The sequence below is a fragment of the Zonotrichia albicollis genome, chromosome 1, assembly GCF_047830755.1.
Source record: "Zonotrichia albicollis isolate bZonAlb1 chromosome 1, bZonAlb1.hap1, whole genome shotgun sequence".
NCBI lineage: Eukaryota > Metazoa > Chordata > Aves > Passeriformes > Passerellidae > Zonotrichia > Zonotrichia albicollis.
The window spans coordinates 27,303,368-27,325,921 of record NC_133819.1 but is presented as its reverse complement, the minus strand read 5'-3'; the positions used below and the strand labels follow the sequence as shown (position 1 = coordinate 27,325,921).

Sequence of the window (22,554 nt, the reverse complement as noted above, 5' to 3'; positions counted from 1 at the left end):
TTCCAGGTGGGAAAGCACAATGGTGAACAGGACAGAAAGGGTGCCCACATGACCCAAGACCACTATGGCTGTCACCAAACCTCATTGTTATGTTTCACTGTTTGTGCCTTAAACCAGTTAATCCAAAGACAGCAATAGAAGGCAGGATGTTCCCTTGGAGCACTTCTGCTTTGCCATTTGGAAGAAAAAGCCCAACATGATTGATCCAAAACTTGTAAACCAACCAAAATTGGAGAGGTGACACCCAAAAGTCAGAAGTATTTGCTCCTCATGAGCTTTTTTTTTGAAGCGATCCTAGAGGATAAAAGTGCATGCTGTCACCTATTTAATTTCTTGTTTTTCACAAGAAGATTCAGAGGAGTTAACAATGTTAACAACACATGGAAAAGAGTATGAAATACTGAAAACAACTGTGGTCAGTGGCAAAGGTTCAAGCCCACATAAATTGAACTAGTATGGTTCTGTATTTGATCTCATGTGTCACAGTTTTTCAGAAGATCAATGGTGATTTCTGAGTTTTTTCAAAACATTCCTTGAGAAAGAAAATATAAATGTAGCAGGTATTGGACTACAATGCTATTTAAGATATATCTGACTTTCAAAACTATTCATACTACAGTAATTTCCTTATTCTGCAGAAAGTCTGCAGGAGTTGTTTTGCGTGTGTTTTAATTTTAAGAGGGCAAAATGTGAAGAGCTTTAGGTGCTTTGATTTTTGGAGATCTATAAACATCACACTTCTTGTCAGAAACAACAGCACATATTGACTTATATTTCCCTGCCAAACCTGTGGCTACAGTGACTACTTGAAAAAGACACACAGCTGTCTTTTTTCACACATGCTGACAAACACAGCAAAGAGGATCAGTACAAGATTACAGCCATGGTTTAATTCTGGATCCTATCTAAATTCTTCAGACATTTGCATTTCTATCTTATGTCAAGTTGTAGCTGACACACTGACATTAATGATATACTTCCATAGTTTGTTTTTTACCTTTTATCAAACTATGGTTCATAGCTAAGAGATATCACACATATCAAAAACCTCCAAAACTCAACTATCCCACTTATGCAGCCTTTATCATATATTGCTATGGATAATTCAAAAACAAACAAACAAAAAAAATCAGTAAACATTAGAATGCTATATAATCATTCCAAACAAAGAGGTCAATGCAGGGGAATTACACCACTACAGAACAGAAGATAACTCTGACACGAAACACAAGCCAAACAGAACACTCTCAGAAAATGGAAGTGGGGAAACTTTCACTCTACTAAAAAAGTGACTTGATGAAATCAACGCACGATCAACAGCGTGCATAAAACAAATCACAAAAGTCTGTGAAAAAAGCCACACAGGTAGAAACTGCACAGATAATATGTTCTCTATCCTGTTACACATTGACCACGATCATTTTGCCAAGATAGCAATTATTAATTCATTATGTCATCTATTACTTATGAAAAATTAGAAATTGCAAATTTCCTTTGCCAATGAAAAGGTTATGACTAATCCAGTTGCAGAAAAAATCCTTTTGACTCCCTTTGCTTTGTTAAAAGGCAGAAGAAATGTTCAACTGATTGCAGCCCATAGGCATAAAACAATTTCAAAGAGAGGTAAGGACTGCCATATAGACACCAGATGGCGCCCTTGTTCAGCACAGATCCAAATGAGTATCTTAAATGGTATATATCACTACTATTCAAAAAGTATCTCTGAAATAATTATTAAATTTTCCAGGAAAATGACAGTAATAAAAAGGAACTGTCAGATGAAAAGAAACAGCAGTTAATCAAAATATGATTATAAAAAGAAACAAGTCATCCATGAAGCTTAATTACATAGAATTACAATTTTTCTCTATTTTTTTTTTTTAGTTTCCATTGTCTTGAGAACTTTTTTTCCTAGAAAATCAAAAATTTTGCAACATTCCTGCTGTCAAGCAAAACTATCACTGAGTCTATCAAATAATTTGTAACTACTGTTTCTCAGGCTGAAATAAGTGACAGAATTTGAGAAAGAGCAGGATTGACTTCTATCCTTTTTAACACTAATTTTCTCCAAAGTACATGTTTAGAGAACTGAAACAGAAGCAGAAAGACAAGGAGGTCAGAAAAGCTCAGTTGTTGATAAAACAAGTGATTCTTTCCTGGAAAACTCAACTTACGAGAACTTATTTGCAGAATTGACAGATACACTGGTTACCTTTACTTACAGAGATACCAGTATTGACACCATTGGAATACCATTTGGAATACATTCATTTCTCCATGTCTTTGCTGAATGAAAAGCAGGTGATCTTTAATCTGCAGGTCTTTTTTCTCTTTCTTGCTTTCTTAAGAATCAAACCAACCAACTAAAACAATCCCCAAACTCCAAACAAAGCAAAACAAAACGAAGGGGAAAGAAAAACGTAAAACTGATACACTCCATTTGATTCAAGCATCGTGGAAGAGCTAGATCTTACTTTACTCTATTCTGAATTTGACCTGAAGCCAAAAGAGAGTCCTATATTATCATGTATCCATGTATTTGGCAAGCTGAAATAATTAGTTTATATATTTGTGATGTTTGCGATGTTACGGTGTCAGACTCAGTTGAGCTTTTCTGTTAATTGATAAAGAAAATAAAGTTATTTTACAATGTCCATTGTAATTAAAACTTTAAGTTTCAGAAAGTTGACTGACTACCAAATTTTTTTTTCTAGAGCACTTATGTTCAGCTGACAGCAATTAATCTTTAAATTCTGTATGTCAAAACCGTAACTAACACAGACTTTTTACTGTAAAACAGGAACATTACTGTGTGTATCTCTGGATTATATACAATGCAATTACAGAAAAAAGATTTTCAGGTTTCAAATAGCAAAAATAAGTTTGGTATCAGAGCATCAGAATACTTCACTTACAGGCTTCAACAATTAAGTTCCCAAAATTCTTTTATTTCACCTTTGTAACTAGGTGGATAGATGCTTCTCAATAAATAGGAATTCAAAATGGAATTTCCACAAAAACAAGCCACACAAAAAAAAACCTCTAATATCCTCATTAAGAGTACCAGGATCTGACAGCATTTATTGGAAGATGGAATATTCAACAACACAAACACTACTTCCAAGGACACACCAAGTGTCCCTTCCACTCTTAGAGCACACAGCCAGCCCCAGCAGCACAAAATTGCTTTAGAAGATGTTGTATGTATAAGACATACAGGAACTGAATCATACTTCCAGACTACAGCATACATTGTAGGGAAAGCATGGGTGATGAAACCTTAAAAATATACTTAAGTTCATTTTTTCAAAAGGACAGAGGGAAAACCCTTATTCTGTAAAAGCAAGACCTCAGACTAACAGAACTATTTTAGCAATGAGATATTTGATAAAAAAATAATCTGTGTATTCTTTTTTATTCTAGGACAGCAAATGAAGTCAAGAGATTTTTAAAAGCTGTGTTTTTATAATATAGATCACCTCAAATAGACTCTGAAAATCTGTACATACATAGCTGAGTACAGTAAAACCATTAACCTCTCAATTTACTCCTGAGAATGCTATTTGCATCTCTTTAGAATATTTTCCAAAGAAACAATCTATTCTATAATCTTTATAAGAAAAAAAAGTGAAAGAAATGGTACAGCTTAGAAAGGCAAATGTTAAAAAACATTCAGATTTATAAGAAATATAGAAATATAAGGAAGGTGTTAATAGATATCTGGTTTATGCAATTAGCTATTGATTTCTATGAGCTATTTGCTAATCATTAGCTTTAATTTCTGTAAAATTTTTTAGCAGCAGAAATAATGATTTGTGATGCTTATAAAAGTGTGAAATTGGAATGATAAAGATAAAATTATAACGATTTTAAATAAACCTGGCTTTAAAAGCTATGCACTGAAATGCAAAAAATCTTTAAAAGGTCTCTACATATGGCTTGAAATGTATAAAGCATAAACAATTCATTAAATTCTGTCTGCAAATACATCCATTATACAAAAGAAATAAGTATAAAGCTTAATGTCTTGTTTATTTACATTCATTTATCATTTGTAGAGTAAAAGTATGGTATGTTTAAATTTACCCGTGTATATTCACTTAAATGGTCAAGGGAAGTTCAAAATCAGAAAGGTCTTGTAAACTTAAGTTGCATTTTAATGCACAATATGATAGCTGCTGTCTCCAAAACAGTGGAGAGCAAATGGCTGGGCCTTCTCTCTGTCTTCCCACAAAGAGAAACACAGACAAGGCAGAGATGTTTAATGCTTTCTTTGCCTCTGTTTTCACCAGCAACAACAGGCTAAGGGGGTCCCAGTGCCCTCAGCTGAAGACCATGGTTGTGAGAATGCTGAATTCCCAGTCAGCCCAGAATTTGTGTGGGATTCACTGCTCCAGCTGGATCCATCAGTCTATGGGGCCTGATGGGGCCTTATTAGAGAATATTTAACTGTCTGATGTCATTATAAAACTTCTTTTGATGATTTTTGATCAATCCAAGGGGTCCTAGTTGACTGGAAGCTGGCAAATATCCCAGTCTTCAAGGGCAAGGAGAACCCTGGAAACTACAGGCCTGTCAGTCTCACTTCAGTGACTGGTAAAATTATGGAGATTTTTCTGGGAGATACTGAAAAACCCTTGAAGGACAACAAATCATCAGTCAGAACCATCGTAGCTTAATGAGGGGAAAGTTCATCTTGTTCAACTTGATTTCCTTAAGTTATAGTGAATGGGATGACATCAGACTGGTGACCTGTCACTAGTGAGGCTCCAGAGCACTTCATATTAGGCCCAATTCTTCTCTGCATCTTCAAAAACCACTTGGACACAAGACTTGAAGATATACTAAGTAGGCTTGCCAATGATACTAAATTGGGAGGAGCTGCTGACTCCTTCAAAATCAGAGAGATCCTGCAGAGGGTCCTAAATGAGAGATCTGGGCAATTGCCAACTGTACCAAGCTTAACAAGGGCAAGGGCCAGAATCTGCACCTGGGACAAAGCAACCCTCAATGCATGGACAGACTGGGGAAGGAGAGGCTGGAGAGCAGTGCCACAGAAAGGGACCTGGGGGTCCTGGTCAATGGCAAGAAGAACATGATTCAGCAGTGCCCTGGCAGCCAGAAGGGCCTCCCGTGTCCTGGGGGGCATCAGGCACAGCATTGACAGCCAGGCAATGGAGGGGATTGTCCCACCCTGGTCAGCACTGGGGCAGCCTCACCTTAAGTGCTGTGTGCAGTTTTGGGCACCATAACATAAAAAAGATAAAGCTATTACAGTTATCAGAAAAAGTTCAAAGGAGGACTACAAAGATGGCAAAAGCCTAGAGGGGAAGACATAAAAGGAGTGACATGTTTAGCCTGGGGAGGGGGAGACCTCATTGAAGTCCCCAGCTTTGTCACATGGGGAAGAGAAGAGGCAGGCAGTGATCTCTTCTCTCTGGTGACCAGCGACAAGATTCAAGGGAATGGCCTAAAATTGGGTCAGGGGAAGTTTAGTTTGGAATATTAGGAAAAGGTTTTTCACCAGAGGGTGGTTGGGCTCTGGCACAGCTCCTCAGGGAAGTGGTCACAGCAACAAGCCTGACAGAGCTCAGGAAGTGTTTGGACTATGCTCTCAGGCACACGGTATGGTTCTTGGAGGTGACCCATGCAGGGCCTGGACTTCAGTGATCCTTGTGAGCCCCTTCCAACTCAGAACATTCTGTGAATCTATGAGTCTATATAAATATGCTGTGAAATATTTGAAAGGTAAGAGATAGAAATACATAGAGCACTCACAGCTTTACTTTAGAAAGCACTCACACACACTTTAGAAAGCTTATCTAGCATTAGGATACAAAACACTGTTCTGGCACACAATTAATGTAGAGAACTGTACAAGGGAGAAGCACTGTCCTGACTCTGAATAATTCTGCTTCAGTATTAGTCCTCTCACACTTCCAAATTACAGAAGGAAACTAAGTCTCTAATGTCATGCAGAAGCTGTGAACGCTAGTGTGCTCCAATTGTCACAGGTCTCTGGCCAGATGGTCTGGTTTTGGCTGGGATAGAGTTAATTTTCTTATGAGTAGCTGGTATAGTGCTCTGGGGTTTGGATTTAGCATGAGAATCCCAGAATATTCTATGTTGGAAGGGATCCATGAGGATCATACAACCCCAGCTGTTAAGTGAATTGCCCATACAGGGATCAAACCCACAACTTTGGCATTATTAGCACCATGCTCTGACCAGCTGAGCTAACCTGGTATCAGCAATGCTGACAAAATAATGCTGATAACACATGGATGTTCTGGCTGTTGCTAAGTTATGTATAGCTCAAATCAAGGACTCTTCTGTGTTTCATGCTCTGCCAGGAAGGAGCTGCACAAAGAGCTGGAAGGGAGCACAGCCATGACAGCCTGACTGAACTGACCAAAGGGATATTCTACACCACAGAACATCATGCTCAGTATATAAACTGGGGGAGTTACCCAGAAGGGGGCCAATCACTGGAGGGGGAAACAGTCAGTGGTCAATGTTTCTCTTTTACAGAGAAGCCCTGCTGACAGGGCAGCAAAGATGTTATCTTGAAAATCTGTATGTTGAAGAAAAGCAGAGAATTGGAGAGAACTGAAACAAAGACCAAACATTCAAGCAGAGGAACAAAATCTTTCTTAGACTGATAGCAGTCTTTTTCCACAGTGCAACACCATACAGTGACAACACAGTATGCCACTGAAAGGCAATTAATCTCTTTATTACATACTACAATGTGTGTAGATATATTATGTAACACACCACAGCATGAGGGAAACACTTCAGAGCAATCAGATTTGTTTCCATTTTGCACAGAACTTTGGCAGTTATTACATAGGCTTTAGAACAAATCAATCCTGTATTCCTAGGATTTCTGAACAATGCCTTATATTACTCCTTTTTTTATTACAACTATGAATGTCTTTCCTGCAATAATTTTAGCTCTCTTTAGTCCCAGAATCATGATTCTCCACACCCTAAGAGCACTACATAAGGTATAAAAAGAGAGAAGAGAAAGAAGAAAAATGGGATACGAGATACAAAGGATTCAGTAAGCAGAACAGCAGGCAAGTCTTCTTTCTGTGTGAACATAAGCATAACAACAGTAAGTTCAACCTACCCAGGCATCTGTAAGATTCTATGAGATCTTATGCTTTAGGAGAAAGGGTACTTTCCCTCAGTGAGGAAAATAAAGAAGAAGTTTCTCAAAATTTAATTTCGGATTACTCACATTCCTAACAGTCTGAGTTAAATTAATCAGCTTGGCTTGAGTCATTCCTAAAGTTCTGAGTCACAGACAAGGAAAGAGAAGCCATTAGGTAAATCAAAGCTGTGGCCCAAAATTAAAACAAACATTTAAGATTGGGTCAGGAAAATACTTGCTTAATCCTATCAGTGTACATTGGGTAAGGTATCTGCTAGTATAATCAAAAAATGCCTAGAAAGCTTTATGAAGAAAATAAAGTTGTGCTGCATGAGAAAAGAAGTTTATCTAACTCTAATGTGAGAGGCGGCAATATTTCCTGATATTAAGAAATATACTGGAAGATGAACCACTTATGTCTGAAGGGATATGGGAACACTACTCATCCCATAACCTGGACCTAAATGCCCTTTAATATTTTTATGTTCTTTTTATAGGTGGTATGACACATCACACATGAAAAGCCTTGTTTTCTGAACAAGTAGGAGAGAAAAACTTAAGGAAAAGTGTACAGTGATCAATAATAAAGCACTGTTTTCAAAGGAAGGAAAGATGCTAAATATTTCATCAGTACAGGAAGCAAGAGGTTTTGCTTGTCTTCTCAAAACTCTATCCACCATGAAAGTTTTAACAAAATATACAGTGACTAGTAAGACTAGGAAGCCAAACAAACTGAAATAACAGGGTCTTGTGACAGTCATAAAATGTGCAGTCAATCAGCAGGCTGCCTGCAGATAAGGAAATTACCAATTATTTTACAGCTATAATTCAATATATTTAAATCTACCCTAAAAAGTGTCCTTACTACTACAGTGAAGAACAGCTATTAAAGCTAAGTTTAAGTGCAAACTGAATTTTTTCTCAACTGAAGAGCTATACAAGCTTAAGTATTGTGTTTCTCAGCTTTGTATTTTAGCAAAACAATATTAACCACAACTAAAAAAGCACTAAAATGAGAAAATGGAATATATAACAAAAACAGATCATCAATCTAATTGAAATCCCTCAATTCAAAATGTACACAATGTAGGTCGTGTGAAACAATATTATTATGAATATGGGCCTCAACACACCACTTCCACCATCATTTACCGTGTTTCTGATTGGAATTTTCTTCGGTTCTGTTGGCACATCCTGAGGAACAAATTTCACCGGTTCCTTAATTTGCCTCCTTGATCTTTTGGTCCCATCTGGTAAGGTTTCCATGGCAATATCAGCCTCCATATCGCTGCTACCTGCCTGGTCACACTCTGAGCATTGCCTGCAAAGTGGAAGATTTTCTTTTAAGACTGCAGTCACAAGAGCAGAAAAAGAAACATATTGAAGTTTTGTGTTTAAGATAAATTCAAAAGTCAAAGTGAAGAAATCAAATGGACATCTAAAACGTACATTTTAAGCAACCAAGCAAAAAACAAATAAAATGTTCTTATTTTCCTGACAGTACTTAACTTTGAAAACCAAGATTCTGAAAGTAGGAATTAATCTTCAGGAAAAATGCTCCCTATTTCATTATTTTCATTCTACCACATCTTCATTTTTAAAGCTGCCCACTGATCTCTAATCTATTAATTACTGTAGCTGCTGCTGCAGTTTAATTATAGAATTATATAGTGGTTTGGATTGGAAGAGATCTTACAGATCATCTAGCTCCCACCCCCCTGCCATGGGCAGGGGCACCCTCCACCAGACCAGGTTGTTAATCTTTACAATGACACGCTGCTCAATTCCTTCCAATGAGAGTATGCTTTAGTGGCAGGGATATGGAGAACATGTTAGTTATAAAAATAAATTTTAATATGCATTCCCTAAGGGAGTGAGTTTTAAATCTGAAAAAAATAGTTAGGAGAAAATTACAAATAAAGAAGCTAAACACATATATTAACAAACTTGGAACACTAAACTGAAAAAACAAAAAGCCTACTGAATTTCTGAAAAAAATACAAAATCACCATCAGAACTTCAAAAATTAAGGGATTCTAAAGTAATTCTATTAACAAGACAGGAATTCATCAGGATTTGGTTTTATTTGCAAAAAATCATTTTATGCACGTCATAAATGTGCATGTTCAGTAAAAGCATTATACTCACTGGAAGAGCCAGTTTTAATTACTTCTCACACTACACTTCCAATTCAAAAAATTACAAGTCCATTCAAATAAAGTCCAATTCATCACTGTTCTTCTATTAAACATTTTTTTTAATAATACCAACCAAAAAAAATCAACATAATCTTGTGCTATTAATTGGCATTAACAGGGATTAGCACATTAAAATTATCTAAATGATAGAGCAAATTTGCTTTGGAAGGAGACAAAACAAAAACCCCATGTATTCAATTATTTGAAGTTAAATTTTAATACACATTTCCAACAAGAAGGCATATCCATCCTATATAAACAAAAGCACAAAGTCAGATACATGTTGTATTTGAGTCTATTTGTTGCAATTTACACATTCAACAGGAACAGTTCTCCTGTGAACTTCAAGTGAGGGCTAACACAATATCACGTCCATCAACTTTCTATGTTTTTTAGTTCTTTCAAAGTAATCCAAGCAGTACAGTCTCAGATCTCTCCTAACTATACCAAAGGACACCAGGAGTCATCATGGTTTGCTACACAGACCAGTGGCTACCAACTCAGAATAGAGGGAATCTAGTAATGGACTGGGTAACAGATCAGTGCAACCCTGACTAACTCAAGAACTCTCTCCTTGAACTTTTCCATATGTAAATTTTATATAATTGTGGCTACATTGCAATGTTAAAAACATTTATTACCTCTTATCTCAAAAGAACTTAAGACAGGGTGAATAAGACTAATGAAAGTACTTGAAATATTTGCTGGTCCAGAAAAGCAGAACAGGGTAGATTGCAGGAAAGATAACGGTTTCTCCCCTCTCTCATGTAAGTATGGAGTCTTTATGAAAAGCCAAAGCACAAGGAAGACAGTTTATATACATTTCAAACAGTCTGGGGCCAGCATACGAGAATATAGTCCTGTATTCTTCCTCCTTGCTCTGGTTACAGAGCAAAGGGGGATGGAGCTTTCAGCACTGTTTAATTCCCCACCATGCACACCATCACTGGGGGCGTGGGTTTGGCAGCAAGAGCCGAGCACCAAAAAGAGAAAATCTGCCATCTTGCTTGGATCTCTCCGGAGAGAAGGTGCTGGCATGAGTTGGCCCCAGCCCTCTCTCCACCATTGCTGGTCCCCTTTTGCTTCCCAAACCCCCCCGAGCTGATGCTGCAGAAACAGCCGGACAGAGCCCAAAACCACGGCCAGAGCTGGCAGTGCCAGTGGTGCCAGTGCCGGGCGCGTGGCACCAAGTCAAGCTGGGCAAACACCGCTGAACACCGCCCAGCACAGTGCTCTGGGAAAACCAGTGGGAAGCACAATGCCTGGCATCTGGCTTCTGAGTTTCAGCCAGGCTCTTTGCTACTTTCTTCACACTGGGGCAGGGGAAGGCTAAGCTGCAAGGGCTTTGTCCAGCTTAAAGCCTTTGTCCAGCAGCACTGGTTTTGGGAAACATTGTGTTTGCACCCAGAGGTGAATACCCTTTTGTGTGAAAAGATTTTATGGAGAAAGGCACTCCAATGATAAAGAAGAGAGAAGCTTTAAGCAAAAATATTCTCTCCAATAATCTTTGTCTGCTTAGCTATAAATTACTTTGAGTTTCTTTATTTTCATAAGACACATTGTTCTTAAAGTGGTCCAACCCACAGCTTTAAGGTGAATTTCTATTTAGCAAGCATCAGAGAGCACGGCCCTCCATAACACTGCAGAATCAGTCATGTCATTAATTTATGTACTGGAAAGCACAACTGAAAGTAATTACTATGATCTGCTTATGCAGATGTAAGCAATTTCTATGAAAATGCTCAAAAATTCTATGAGCTGTTCTTAAAAAGCATTTATTTTGTTAAAAATATGTGCCATGTATAAATTAAAGAAAAAGCCTCCATAACTTAAGAGCTGCACTAAAAATGACACCGTTAAAAGAGAAACAAATAGTCATAGGGTTTTACAACAGTATTTGGAGTGGAGAATCCAGTTTCTTGGATCTACCACTCTGCCTGTATGATTTAAATAACTCCTCTTCTTTATCTCTGTTATTACAAGGGAAAGACACCATTTTTCTGCTACCTAGGTTCAGACAGTTCTATAGAAAATACCCATCCAGATCACTAAAATCCTGAAGCTGCACTATTATCCTATTTAAATATGTTTGTGAAGCATTGTAATTTTTATGTTACTGAGGAAGACATAAAACATCTTGACCAAAAGATGAGGTACTGCATTCAAGTTACTTAAATTCTGTTCTTATGAACAAGCTTGCTCTGAAACAGGTTATGCAAGTGTGAAAGCAGTCAAAAATGGAAAGCAATCAAAATTACAAAAAGCCTAGATCTAGAAAAGAGCAGCAAAATCATACTATGATGGAACTGAGAGTGCTGTGTGAATCACATAAAAAAACTTCATATAACAAATATATCAAAGGTAAAGGGGGAAAGGAGTTATCATCAACTTACAAGCAACCTCTTGATTTACCAGCATAGGCTCTAATGTTATAGTCAACCATGTCTCACCATCCCTATTACAAAATAGCAGTTTGTCTGTTAGCTCCCACAGAGCCACAGAAATGCTACTACAGATACACACCCCTCTGACTTGGAAACAATCTCTTTTCAGCTCTTCTTATAGTTTATTCCAACACGGTTCTTGAATTTGAAGTACTCTTCCCATTCTGCTGTTTAATCCCAATATAGTAATACGAAACAGCCACATGACTTCTTTTTGGCTGTGCCACAGTCATGCTCACTTAATTTCAGCTCTTCAAGGACAAGTAGTGAACAGAGAACCTGTCACAACAGGTCACCTTTAGAACTACTGCAACAATCTTTGACTACCTCCAAATTAGCAAGCATTGCTATGCAGCATAAACAAAACAGCAGGAGAAATGGTGCCAAAGACTCAACTTTCAGTACACAGGTTTTGTTTTGCTTTTAGTCTAGACTTGCCTAATCTAGACCCACAGGGAAAATCAGTAGCAGGCAATAATATGCCTACTTCTAAAATGTGCCTGCTGCTAAAATTACTGGAAGTTTGTTCCATCAAGAACTCTCAGTACTGATTTGAAATCTCTTAATCATACAGAATGTCTGATTAAGCACTAACAACCTACAGAAGAAAAAAGAAATTGGGTGATTTTGTTGTTTCTTCAATCTAACTTGGTATAAGAATCAGAGATAACTTCCCACTTCACACACATCTTAAGTCAGTAGCAGTGAGTTGGGAACGAGTATATTCAAATTGCTTAGCAAATACCACTACAGTGCTTCCAGAAACCAGTTCTGGAACTGGTGTTTGGTGTTTAAAAAGGAAAATAAGCAGAGCTTGTTTTCAAAAGGAAGACACAGGTCTCCCAGACACACACTCTGGCAAATCACTTCTCACAATGTTTACAAAGAATTAAGTCACTCTGAACACAAGAAACATGGACCACAGCTTCAAGATGACACCTAGACTCTATAAATTACACATGTAAATGACGTGGTGGAGGTGGAAAAAAGATAGGGCTGCTTTTATTCTGGAGATAAAAGCAGTTTACATGAACCTAATACAGCTGTCAAAAAGCTTCAAAGAGCACCTTACAGAGTGTAAAGTTACAGAGTTAAAAAAAAAAGGAAATTTGTCATTTGCAACAACCTAAACATCCCTCAATTCGGACAAGTGACAATACATAAATATGTAAATTACATTAAATGCATGTAAAAATGTATATTATATTAAATGTATGTTAAAATGCAAAAAAATTATTATATAAAATTATTAACTTTATACAAGTTAATAATTTTATATCACTATCCAGTGACTCAGGATGAAGAGGTGCTGGATCAGTACTGAATGAACAAGGTCAGGAATATGAATGAACGTCCAGATACCACCTGAGTGTTCATGGAACTACTGGCCAGTAACTCTACAGCTCATTCTGTCCTGTGGCCAATATTCCCCACAGCAGTCACCACTAAAATAACTTGGCCTTCTAGAGCAAAAATAAAACCAACCAACTTTAATACAACCATTAGTACTTGTTTTGTCCATCTCAGTCCCCAATATTTCATATGCTACCAGAAGTTATCACCTTTTTTCAGCAATCTTATTCCAATAGAAGAAGCTAATCCTTTTTAGTAGCTGCCAAGTATTTTCTTAATGAAAATGCCAATATTTTACAATTAGATTTTGATTCATTATATTGTCTGCCAACACTTGTGCATTGCTTTAGTACCAGTTAAGAACATTCTCTACCAGGAAAATACATCCAGAATGGTCAGGAGTATAAAAACACACAAGTTGTCAGCAAGAATGATAAAATTTAGCATTATGATAACATGCTAATCCAAAAATATTTAATTGTTTAAGGAATAGAATTTCTAAGAAACTGAAAATCACAAATTTTTAAATGGAAGGAAACCACATCCTTTCATTGTATGGTTAAAAAATCTGATCTAGGAATTGAACTCAATCCTTCCAACTCAGGATATTCTATGATTCTACTTTTTGAAAGCACAGCACCAAAACAGGCATAAATTAATGCTTTAATGTACTATTATATAAAATAGTTTCTATGTTCCTCATCTCAAATCTATCTGAAATGAGGACAGGCTTTGAACTTACTATGGTACAAACTAGTGCAGGGTGTTCTGTTACCTTGAATAAAACTGTTACACCTCCGAACATGGAAAATTCTTAGTGTTAAGTGTTTTAAACCAGTTAAACCAGTAAGCCATGAAACACTGGTGCTCACCAGGTCTAAATTCTTACTATGATTTCCCTAAGACTAAAACTGTTAACTCATTTTAAATTTAACACTGAGATAACAAAATATAATTTGTGCTTTCTTCAACAAATTAGCTTTTAAATACATAATATGCCTAAAGTTTTTTCTCTTATATACTATTGGGTTTAAGTCAACAATTTCAAAACCCTTTTTGGTAAACTGTAATTTAAACTATTAAATGTTGAGCCTGAAATGGATAGAAATTATAACTACAAATAAGTCTATGTAACATCACACACATAACCTGTATCTCCTGGCATCCTCAAACACAATGTAAAAGGTGAAGCTGATGGAATACTCATTGTTTAAATAAACATAAATTGGTAAAGTACATAACTGTAATCATAAAAACCTTTACAAGGGCTCAAGTTAGTTATTCTGAGTAAATTATTAGCAGTGATAATGAAACAGAAAGAAAAATACAAAGAAACAATTGATTCTTGATTACTGTTTTAAAAAAGAACTAAACTCAATGTTTTTAACCACTCTAAAAGTCTTTCAACCTGCCTAATGTTTCATGGAATTTCCCACTACACCAATTTTATTTTTCTGCTATGTTCCTATTACATCCTATACAAATATCTGAAAATACATGGCCCTCATCTAAAAAATATATGTCCTTTTCTTCATATCTTAATCAAAAGATAAAAATTGCATTCAAAACAGCAGGGGAGGAAAAACCTGCTGAACTCTAACTTGGATTAAGGGTCTGTTCTATGTGCTCTCCACTGATCCTGAAAAGAATACATAAAGGAATGTTCAATGATGAAAAGAATGCAATCAATGCAGCTCAATTTGTCTGCTATCATCTCACACTCCAGAATATGCCTGAGCTAATTAGAAGTAAAAGCCAAGTTTGTGATCTGAGATATAACCGAAGCATGAAATTTACAACAAAGCTAAGTTATAGCTTTGAAATGAAAGAGCTTTACTACCTAACCTGACCTATCCTTCCTTTAACACCTACTGAGAAGTAGTCTTATATCTTTTGGACTGATAGCTTTTAGTGAGCTTTTTCAACTTTGTTAAAAAGCAGAATAAAAATCAAATCTCCTGTGTAAATGAAGAAGCTATCTAAAAATTTAAAATATAAAAAAAAGCTTCCACATAAAATAACTACTTGGCAAATTTGACTAAAGAGATCAAAAGTCTAACAATACAATACATTAAATAATTAAAAGAAAATGAGGTTCAGGAAAGTATTGGTGATGGCGAAAACCTTTTTGAGATTTTCATCTTTTAAATTTACTGAGGCAAGTTTACTGAGTCAAATCCAGGTTTTGTAACAATAAGATACAAAAAAGAGAGGCCTCCCATGTCATGTACTGGCCATCTTGTTCTGCACACAATCTTCAAAACTAGCCAAAAAGATGGCTGAAGTAAATATTTTATGCAAGTTCTTTAACAGAAAATTTAGAGACACATGAAGAAAACCAGAAACTACTCTTTTTCTGTTAAAATAGTTTTACTGTTTTAGAAGAAATTCTTATACTTTTCTGACTTTGTACCTTAACATTCAGACAAGGTGATGAATGACTCCTCGAGATGCTGTACTCTGACTTCTTGCCAGCTACAAACTGTTTCTGAGTTTGCTGTAACACATTTCAGAGCAGTTTAAACATGCAGACTGCTAACACTATAGAGCAGAGCAAGCTAATTTTATGACCGTTTGGAAATCAGATTCTCTGCCACCTTATCATTTCTCCACTGCACAACTTAGCTTTTGTTCTGCTCCACAAGCATGAAAGAACTTTAATTCGTGGAACTCTAACTGCAGTAAGTACAGTTATGAACATCTGTCATTGTACATTTGAGTCCTAAGACAGCAGTAAACCCAATACTTCCCATAGTGCAATAAACAGAGCTACTTACAAGTTTATTTAAAAATATTACAAGTATTTGCCCGAAGATCTCAACAGAGAGTTGCTTATCTCAGTCCTACCATAAACAGAAAACCAAGTCTTTCATTTCCCAAAAGTATTAGCCTATAATTTCCTACTGCTATTATACTGCAGTAATAACAATCACAGATGAATTCAAAACCCAAGAAAATTACAGCTATAACCTATTTTTACACAGTGGCTAATAATGAGAAAATCTTTATAACTTCTTTTTTTTAACCTTGAAACATCACTGCTAATAACCTGAAAATAAAAAAACTCCTCAAACTGCATTAAAACAATGTGTAATCCACTCAGAATTTGCAAGTGTGTTCACATTTACATCCTACTTTAAGTACAGAGACAGCACAGGACAGCACATTAACTGTGTTCTTACCAGTAACTGTTCTTGGTCTTCCTTGGCATCCTTGTAAGAGGTGGATCCAGGCAACCAAGATGATAATGAAGTTTGCAAGTGTCACACAGTAGCAGCAGGTGTTGATCATGGTTCTTCTTGCAAATTCCACAACTTTTCATGCACGCAGCAGAAAAACATTATAATTACATACTCATAAACAACAAACTATACACCCCAGCACATTCCCCAGTTTTAATACAAACACTTGGCAACTTCAATTTGAATTTATCATTTAATTGCATAATTACATTTTGGATTAATTTTGGAGGAGTTTTTTTAAGGAGCTTCTACCTATGTGCAGTAAAAGCATAAAAGGCTACTAGTCAGTGCTAGCAAAAAATGGCTTTCAATTAAATTTTGGAGGACTTCTAATAAGTTAGTAATCACTCAATACTTCAGCAAAATATACCAGTGGCAAGTGAAAAAAAAATACAACAAATGCTTAAACAGAAAATTATGCTGCTAGTACCAATCTTGATAATCAATCACACACTTACTTATTCAGGTAACCACCTTGAAACAAGTCTGTGCTGCTGGTATGCTGGGCAATGTTACTCATTAGAAATTACACTTCCTTTTTGTTATTATTTTAGGGTAACTGAAACTTTATTTATTTTGAAAAGATAGGTGTTCACTGATTGCACTGCAACATGGGAGGAACTGAGTGCATTCAAATGAAACAGAATTGGTGAAGCATTACTTGAATTATTTGTGTACATCAAAACTGCCAAATCCTCAGCCCACTGCCACATTTTCAAGATTTCTACCTCTGGCAGCACTAAAACTAACTTTTGCTTTTGTAAAAATCATCGTCTTCCCCTTAGCCTTCTAGCTGGGCAAGACACTACTTGCTGTGGCTGGATGTCTGGCTGCTGCTCTCTAGATAAGCAATAGGCTGTGTCACTCCCCAGCTGCAGTGAGAAAAGAAGAATCTAGATGACATGTGTGTATTTTGCACAGTCACAGTCTGGGATCCTATTACATTTAATAAAAACCCAGTCAGTAGCTTCACCGCTTATGGAAGAGGAAAAAAACTACAGCAGAGTAAGTCAATACATTTCATAACCTTGGGAATTAATAAAAATATAGAAGTAGTGAAATTTAGCACAAGCAAAAAGTGAGAATTCTTATATGGACAAGTGTTTTGTGCACCCAGGAATCGTGATTGAACAGCATCATCCCTGTTCTCAAAATCATCCACTCAGATGACAGCATTCAAAGAACAAAGGGCAGGTAGTTTTCACATCAAAAAAAACAAAGGACTCTCCTACTTCAGATGCAACAAGACACTTTTGTCTTTAAAGCACTGCTATCAAATTAGCAAAAACATCCAAACTTTACTCATGTGTGAAAGGGTGAAGAATTGACTACTATCCAACTTAACCTTCAAAAATAAGTAAAAATGTGTCAACAACTTTAAAGCATTTTTTAATTAAAACCTGAAATAAACAATTTCCTCAGAACACTTTTCTGAAACTATAAATTACTAGATACTGTATCTATGCCGTTAAAATTTAATTACTTGCCTATAAAGTACTGCCGGAAGTGTAGATGCCTTTTGTGCTCCTCCTTCCTTTTTACTCGGTTTCCTTTCCTTAGGAGCCCGTAAAATTGCTGGTATGTTCAATTTCTATTGGATTTGAAGAAATGCAATACGCATGAGTCTTGATACTTTAAAAGAATATTCTTCTCATCTCAATGCATGAAGAACAAGACACATAAGTGGGAGACTGCTTAGCTAACTATTTTACAGGCTACACATTTATCCCACTATGATTCTGTAAAATAAAGTAGTCTTAAAGTCATTTTTTCAAGTCAGTAAGAAACACACAAGAAGGCTAGCTTTTAAAATTTTTCTTCGAGCTTTCAATATAGGAATGGACAAGGATGCATTTCTTTAGGAAGCTGAAACAAGCAAAGGCAGATTCATGAAAGTGGCAGAATACTGAGGCAGTTTATTTTCCCCAGCATTGCAGCTACACTGGTGCTCGACAGGTTAATTAGAAAAATTATCTTATTGGACCAAGCTCTTCACAAAGCAGACGAGACCCTCGTTGGGTTTCTACTATCTGCAGTGTGCTGGCTTCTCAGACAGCAACCATCTATCAAAGTCATTTCTCAGCAGCCCCATGGGTCTGCATCTGTTCAACCAACTGCAAAAAAATGTCATGCAAGCTGTGTAAATGAATTCTGCTCAGCTTTGCTTTCCTTTTTTTTCAAACTGAGTAACATTTGCATCAGGAACTGTATTTGCGAATACTTACTCAAAGGAAGGAAAAATAATCTTGGTTTAAAAGATATGTTATACAAGAATTCTTCTTTGCAAGCAGGAGAGGTAGGCAGACAAATGGAACTAGGAAAAGGTTGCATATCTTAGGAACTATTACTGCATAAAGAAAGTGTAAGGTTCGTTTTTGGAACAGTAGCACAAAATCAACAGCAATAAAGGGTGTACCAAAATTGTGAGTAATTCTATGTCTGCATTTCCACAGTGAACAGTTTCTTCAATCTTAAATCATAACTGGAAACCATTGCAATCTCCCTCTCAACTCCAAAATGTCCATTGACATTTAATATCTCTGACATAAACATGTATGAAAACACTGCAAAAATCTTCACTTCTCTTTTTTCCCGTATCAATGGGAACAAAGATAATTGCTGTCAAAAGGAAGTAACCCACATCTTCTGTTGTCCTAAATATTTATATTCATTTAATCAAAACATTCTCCTCTGCCTAGTTACATATCATTACGTATTGCACTTAAAAGGATTTTTATCTCATAAAAGCCATAAAAAGTTAACTTATCATTTGAAGCCTACAGTAAATAAAGACAACTGGAGATAAAAACCTGTAGGATTAACTCATGCTTCATGCTAAGGTTCATCACAAATGACAGGTCAATCACTTACACCAAATGAAAGAATTTTGCAAACAAGCACACTATTACAACAACAAAATTAGGCTACATATTCCTAGTAGGTGGTTTGCAGAAGTCTAGGTACTTCAATCAGGAAGCATTATCCCCTGAGTAAAGGCTGGGTCTGATCAAATCAAATAAATTTATTCAGCCATAGAAGTGGCAGAAACTAAAAGGCCTATTCTTGGAAAACCTGTTCTGCTGTTTTTTTCTGTGAAGGTAGGCAAAGAACCAACTAACCTGTCCAATGATTCTACCCAGCAGAGCCCAAATTCCTTGCCCCTCATTTCGCAGTTTTCCATTCATATTTTGTAGCTCTTCCAAGGATTCACATAGCTGAAAAATTAAAAGAAAAAAAAATAGGCAACAGGAATGAAAATCCATTAAGAGTTCTCAGCCACTTACTTACCAAGGGCGCATTAATTTATTGTGGGATTAGAAAAACAATGAAACTCACATCAATAGAGCTGAGATAAGTAGAACCATTCATTAATTTAACAGAAATAAAACAAGAACCAAGAGCAATAACTTGCTTTGTAAAGTACTGAAGTATTTCATAAAGTCAAATGGAAAGCAAAGCTAAAACACAGGAACATCTTATCTGTGATGTCCACACTACTTAGGCAGCAAGATTGTAACAAGTGAACACAAAAATGTCAAATCAAAACTTTCTTTTGCCATACTCACAGAAAGAGAAAACTTAAAAAGTAAAGGCTGTAAGCAAAAAAAAAAAAAAAAGTTTCTTTTTCTTCCTGAAGTAACTGTTAGGTTGTCTCTTTTGGGAGGTAACTGTTAATTTGTTTAAAATCCCGAGACAGAATTTCGTTTCTCTTTATCATCCCTGGGCAGTTCACAAGGATCTCCTGCTACATTTTCCATATGTTCTCACTTAAAACACACACCAAACAGCTCAAAAATTAATAGGAACACCATAGTAACATTATTAACTATCACTTAATAGGCTGTTGAATTCAGCAAGAACTGCAGCATGTCATCTGTCACAAAAGGCACAGTATATCTATGTTTCAAAATAACTTTATAATAAAATATTTGGTAAAAATGCAAAAAAGTTATTTTTTAATCATAAGGATGAGTTCATAAAAAATTACATTAGCAACACTATGGGAGAGCATAGCCGTAATTTATGGGCTTCAAATTTGTTATACCCTAAAAAGCATGCAGAGGACACTGAGGAGGTGTGAATACTGATTATTTCTGTCTGAAAGATTAGTCAAGTCATTAAACCTAAGCCCAACTGCAGTTGTAGTTGACATAAATAAATAAATAACACTTTTGAGTATCACAGATTACCGGTGATCAAGTGGGGCTACAAACAGAGAATCATGCAGGTTCAAACAGGTCCGTGTGCAATTTCTTAGTGGAGCTCTCAGTAGGGTCATTTAAAGAACTTGGGTCCAGTCAACATATCACATTTCAGAAATTGGTATTATTTGTATGGGAAAAGACAGACTATTGAATATTTTTAAAAGAAAAAATAAGTTTTTAAATATTACTTTTAAAAGATCAATAGTTTGCATCTTCTGTTTTTCTCCGAATTTTTTTCCATGGAAAGAAAAATTCTATCTAAGTTAATAGCAGCAATACTAAAATGGTACAAGGGTTTATCACCTCTTTTTCTTTACCTTATTATACTCCACATGAAGCTTTTCTTGCTCATTTTCTAACTTATCTTTGATGTTCTTTTGTTCAGCCATATTCTCCTGGATTTGAATCATACGCATATTTCTCTCTATTTAAAAGAAAATGGCATTATTTCCTACTCTTGAATATACATTTTCAAGTTTTATGCACTAAAAAAAGTGATGCAATCTAAAGTAAAAAACTATAGCAATACTAAGACACAAAGCTAAGGCCTAGAGGTTTAATACACAGACTGAGTAGAATGAACAGTCTATTTGTATTTTGCTGCATAAATACTGTAGTTGTTTAAATTATGAACTTTGATCAGCATCTAGCAAAAAGTCAAAAAGTCATGCTATTCCACATAAAAATGGAGAAGAATTTAAGGAAAAAATATTATACCAAAAGTTACCTACTCCCTTCTTAAAGACAGTTTAGTCTTCTGATAATATTTGAAAGATTTTACTCTTTTCTAAAGTGTCTTTAAAAAAAAAAGGTTTCTGTGTAAACAGACACCACAAGCAATAATATACCTGACCTAAAATGAAGTCATAATTCACATTTATCTGCTATAAATAATTAAGTACAGGGAAAATAAAAAAGCCAATGAAATAGCATAGCACAATGCAGCAAAGTGGTACCTTTTTATTGAGAACAATAAGCTATTTTCACCCTTACCAAGGTAATAATTCACAAAGTCAGCAGTGAGAGCTGGTTGTTTATGTTTTCTTCTTCCATCAACACTGGAACTTGTATCTGAAGTGTCCACTGGGAAAATGTCTGTGCTGATTCCCATCAGCTCGGCCTTGCGCATGAGTTTCCGTATGGCCGAAGCGCTGCTGGTCAGCGGCCGTGGCAGCTTCTCCCGGGGAACCCAGGCCTGGGGCCGGGTGGTGCGCGCCAGCTCCGCTTTGGCACGGTACTGCTGCAGCCTGGCATTGATTCGAGCCTGCAAGGAAGAATTCCACCCATTAAAAACATCAACGAACGATTCAAAATTAGTTTTGAGCTATAATTTGGAACACATCTGCATTTTATTTTCATTTTAACCGTTGCGCAATCTAATCAATGCCATTTTCACTCCGGAGCTCTACAACTCAAGAAACAGACGTTGATACAGACATTCCATTTTACTTCAATGTGCACACACAAACAACATTCTCCTTTCACTAGAGTTTTGGAGCGATGCACACATTTCTTGATGAGATTTCCCCATTGATGAAAGCAACAGATGACTGCTGGCTTTGAGACAACCCCTTCTAATAATGATAATTTGATAGGACTGTGAAAACTCACAACTGGTAGAAGCTTTGGTTGACCTACCACATATGCATATAGATACACATTAAATTGATGTTTATGTGAGCAACAAAAGTTGATGAAGAGCATTTGTACCACATTTGACATACTTTTGTAGGAATTCCTTTCTCAATGCCACTTCTCTTTATAAATGTTAAACGTACTGATTATAATTTGTCAAGAACACAACCCAACAGAAGTGAAGCAGACAAGAGAAACTCACAATGTATATTGTCAATGACATCTGTATATTTGTGACCATCTGGGAGATCTACCCCAGAAGATCAAGCTGTTACTGACAGTTGGAAAATGCTGTCTTGAGGGAACTCTATGAAGTGG

General features: G+C 36.2%; 1 protein-coding gene across 6 annotated transcripts in view; it reads right to left on the bottom strand.

Annotated features, from left to right (window-relative positions):
* PHF14 (PHD finger protein 14) overlaps positions 1-22,554 on the bottom strand; it is a 159,915-nt gene that overhangs the window by 98,435 nt on the left and 38,926 nt on the right. For all 6 annotated transcript variants that reach the window (XM_074536606.1, XM_074536600.1, XM_074536610.1 and 3 more), the window contains exons 9-14: positions 21,595-21,865; positions 20,919-21,025; positions 19,516-19,611; positions 17,884-17,987; positions 16,337-16,468; positions 8,312-8,480 (exon numbers count right to left, since the gene is read on the bottom strand). In XM_074536606.1, coding sequence (XP_074392707.1) covers positions 8,312-8,480; positions 16,337-16,468; positions 17,884-17,987; positions 19,516-19,611; positions 20,919-21,025; positions 21,595-21,865 — 879 coding nt within the window. The remainder of the gene's footprint in view (positions 1-8,311; positions 8,481-16,336; positions 16,469-17,883; positions 17,988-19,515; positions 19,612-20,918; positions 21,026-21,594; positions 21,866-22,554) is intronic.